Source organism: Tupaia chinensis, unplaced genomic scaffold (genome assembly GCF_000334495.1).
Source record: "Tupaia chinensis unplaced genomic scaffold, TupChi_1.0 Scaffold141165_1, whole genome shotgun sequence".
In the NCBI taxonomy this organism is placed as follows: Eukaryota; Metazoa; Chordata; class Mammalia; order Scandentia; family Tupaiidae; genus Tupaia; species Tupaia belangeri.
The window spans coordinates 1,011,033-1,014,586 of NW_006201028.1; the positions used below are offsets into that span (position 1 = coordinate 1,011,033).

Here is a 3,554-nt window from a genome sequence, read left to right on the forward strand (position 1 = left end):
GCGCTGGCAGGATAGCCCTGGAGGGTCCAGGGCCTGCCGCGGCCGTTTGATCCAGCCGCCTCCCCTCCAGTGGGGAGGCCCCGCATCCCCCGAACCGGCCAGCTGCTGTCCCTGCGCGCCAGCTCACCTGTCCATGCGGTAGCAGACCCGGGAATCACCGACAGCTGGGCCATGCCGCGAGTCCCTCTGGCTGCGCTGCTGCCCCTCCTCGCGGGTTCGCACCTCCGCGCCCCCTTGCGTAGTACCCGCGCCCACAGCCTGGGCTTGGGACAGCCGACTGTGTACTCCGAAGTTGGGAGAGCTCAGGATTCCTCCAACTTCAGGTCGGTCCCCACCCACTGGGCCACGTGACTGGGGAGGGGGCAGCCTGTGCCGGCCGCCTGGAGTGGTTTTCCAGGGACCCTCCTCCTCCTCTTGGCACCCTTTATCCGGGACCTGCCACTCACTTCAGAGAACGGCCTGGAAAGCAGGTCGGATGGGAAGCCTGCGGGTCGGCAGCCTGAGAGTCCGCTGGGAAGGGAGCTGCGAGGGCCCTGGCGTCGGCGGGACTTCACAACGCAACCGCCACATCTTGTGAACACCGACAGAAAAGCACCTGTTTTTCCCAACAAGCGCTAGGGTTTCACGTCGGGAAGGTCTTTGGCCCTCTCTCCAGCATCCTGAGGGAGCATTCAGAACCCGTTTTCATTGACGAATCATTCATATGTCCAAGTCACTCTCATGGGGTCTCCAGGCAGACTGGGTTCATTCTGGTCTCCACATTGTGACTTAGTACAAATTTTGAACCACCGCAGCCACCTGCACCACCCCACCTCGCAAGAGCCGTGAATCAGAAAGATCTGTACTACGAGGAGTGCCAACAATAAAAGAATAACGACATTTGTTGAGCCTGTATTATGTGCCAGGCGGTAGAATAGACACTTTAATGCAGTTATCTCGTTGAATCCTGGCAACTGCTTATGAGAATATTATCATTAGCCTTATCTTACAGGCCTTGGGACTGGATTCCTCCCTGGTCTCTCCTCAAGCCCCCACTCTAGGTAACTCCTCTCCAGCCCCACAGAGGGCAGGGTCTCTAGGTGCCAGGTGGAATTGCTGCTCACCTTCCAGTGCCCTGGCCCACTTCCAGTAGTGGACAACAGTGGCTGCCCTGCCCCTTCTGTCCCATTGCCTGGAACCCTGCCTGATCACTCCTCAGGAGGAGGAAGAGAGAAAGACCGCATTGCCTTGTCTCCCTAGCACAGTTACCTCTGAGCTTGGCAAAGATTCAGGACAGGCCCAGTGTGAGAGGCTTAGGTGGGGACAGCTACTTTCCCTGGGAGGAAGGCAAGCAGGTAGAAGCTCTGGGGGAGGAGTTGGAATCCCCACGCACCAGGCAGCTCACCTAAGTCCTGCAGCCTTCTGCTCGGGATGTCTCCACAGAAGAAAGGGGCTCTTTTCATAGCTGGAGCCCTCTGGGAACACCAGGAAGCCGAATCTCTCTGGTTGAACTGGAATTTGGCCATATCGAGTGTTGCTGAAGAATAAATGGGGCCTGACGGGAGCTGGGAATCTTTTTGTGAATTCAGAGCTCTTTGCTATACTGGGATTTGTGTTCTGCAATTGGATCTGTGGTCACAATACCAGTTGGTCCCCTTACCTGTCAGAAGCCTTTCTCGGCCAGACCGATACCATCACTGTCCTTAAGCGCTGAGGCCGCCTCCCTCCCTCTTCCTGCTCACACGCTGAGTTTCTGCAAACTACAGACAGAAGTTTACCTCTGAATGGTTTATCCAGTTTCCCCAAATTATTCCGAGCATCCCTTTTTCTCCTGCCTCTGAGCCTCAGCTTTTTTTTTTAATCTGTAAAATGGATATAGCAAGATTGTATCTATAATTATTTTTTGTAAACTCTCAAGAGCTGTACCAACAGAAAAGATTATTATTAATTTTCCAAATAGCTGACTTCCCTTGTCCCACTGATCTATCTTGGAGGAAGTATAATAAAATCATTAAAAGCAGGACCAGCAGATGGCATAATGGTTACGTCACTGGGTTCCCGTTATAGTTGACCACAGTTCGAGTCCCAGACCAGGCAGCTTAAAACTCATGCCAGGCACGTGTGCATGTGTGCCCAAGATCCCAAGAAGAGACTGTAGAAGGGATTGCGGCATGGCCAACCCCCCTGGGGGATGATTTCTCACTTTCTGTCTCTCTATCTCTCCAGCGAGTGCACATACCATGCAGCAAAAATCTCTCTAAAAAAAATTGTTACAAGCATAGGTTTTGGAGTCCAATGCGTTATGTTTGAATCCTTTCTCTGCTCTGCCACTTACTAGCTATGCAACTAGTAAATTCCCACAGCGAGCTTTCAGTTTCTTATCTAGAAAATGGTGGCAGTGAGGTCCCTACCTCTCAGGGATGCTATGAGGACTGAGTGAAATAATACCATAGTACATTGGTGACAGGCTCTGCAGGACAGAGCTGCCATTATTATCTGGGACAGCCTCAGGAGAACCTGTAGGTTGCCATACTCTGAGAGTAGAACGGGCCCATGCTTCCTGCAAGCCTGCCTATAGAGCTCCAGGCACAAGAGTCAGGCCTGAGCATGTCACCCAATCCCTGGAGCTCAGGCCTTTCGAGGTAGGGGCCAGCCAGCCCTCTTCATCTCCCTGATGTTTCTGGATTCTGAATTTACTATGTCAAGTGGCTTCATTCTTACGTCCTCTGCATCTGACCTTGGCTATTGTAGAGGATCTGTACTTGAAAATCACACTAGACAAGTCATTGCTGTTTCAATTAGGATTTTATTCATGTTATTCTTCTTCGAAGTGACAGAAGCCCAGTTGAAAATTTCTTATACAAAAATGCATGTTATTTGGTCCCCTTAAAAAGCACAGGGGCTTCAGGCATAACTGGACCCAGTGGCTCAAACTACATTATCGTGGTGTTTCAATTCTGCTTTCCTCTGGGCTAATACCCCCGTAGACAAACTTCTGGGCTAATGCCCCCGTAGACAAACTCTTTCTCTCTGATGGCTGCCAGCAGCTCCAGGCTTACCACCTATTCTCCCAACAACTCTCCTTGGGTCTTCAGCTACAGGGAGGCCTTTGAGAAAGAGATATAGGATATGTGCTGGGGGTTGGAAGCCAGGAAAGTAGAAGAAAATAGTAAAAGATAAAGGAGAGACTGCCGAGGAATTTGCATCCCCTTTTCCTTCCCATGTATGCACATTGCCCCTGGCCATACCTTCAACATTAGGAAGGTCACCCCATCCCTGCAGAGTCCTTTCCCTCCCCCAGCGTCTTCATTGCCACCCGGACTCCCTTTGGCAGGAAGATTCTTCAAACAGTTGCCTGCTGCAGGTGCCAGGTGTGTGCCAGGATCTCCGGATACACCATGCCCATGACTTGGCACCTGACCCTGAAGACTGTGTCTACTTTGGCAAGTTAAACAAAGGCAAGCTATTTCTGTCCTCCATCTTCAGAGTGATTCCCAACAGTACCACCATGGCCTCAAAAAGCAGGGCCGTGGGCAGCCCCACTGGTGTTTTCCGAAGTTGGCTGGATCTTTTGA

The 3,554-nt window shown here is 51.8% G+C and overlaps 1 protein-coding gene across 1 annotated transcript in view; it reads right to left on the reverse strand.

The window, feature by feature from the left end:
- NRIP3 (nuclear receptor interacting protein 3) overlaps positions 1-459 on the reverse strand; it is a 33,020-nt gene extending 32,561 nt beyond the window's left edge. The window contains exon 1 of the mRNA XM_006162921.3: positions 102-459. Within this exon, the coding sequence (XP_006162983.1) occupies positions 102-173 (72 nt within the window). The 5' untranslated portion in view covers positions 174-459. The remainder of the gene's footprint in view (positions 1-101) is intronic.
- Between the last annotated feature and the right edge of the window lie 3,095 nt (positions 460-3,554).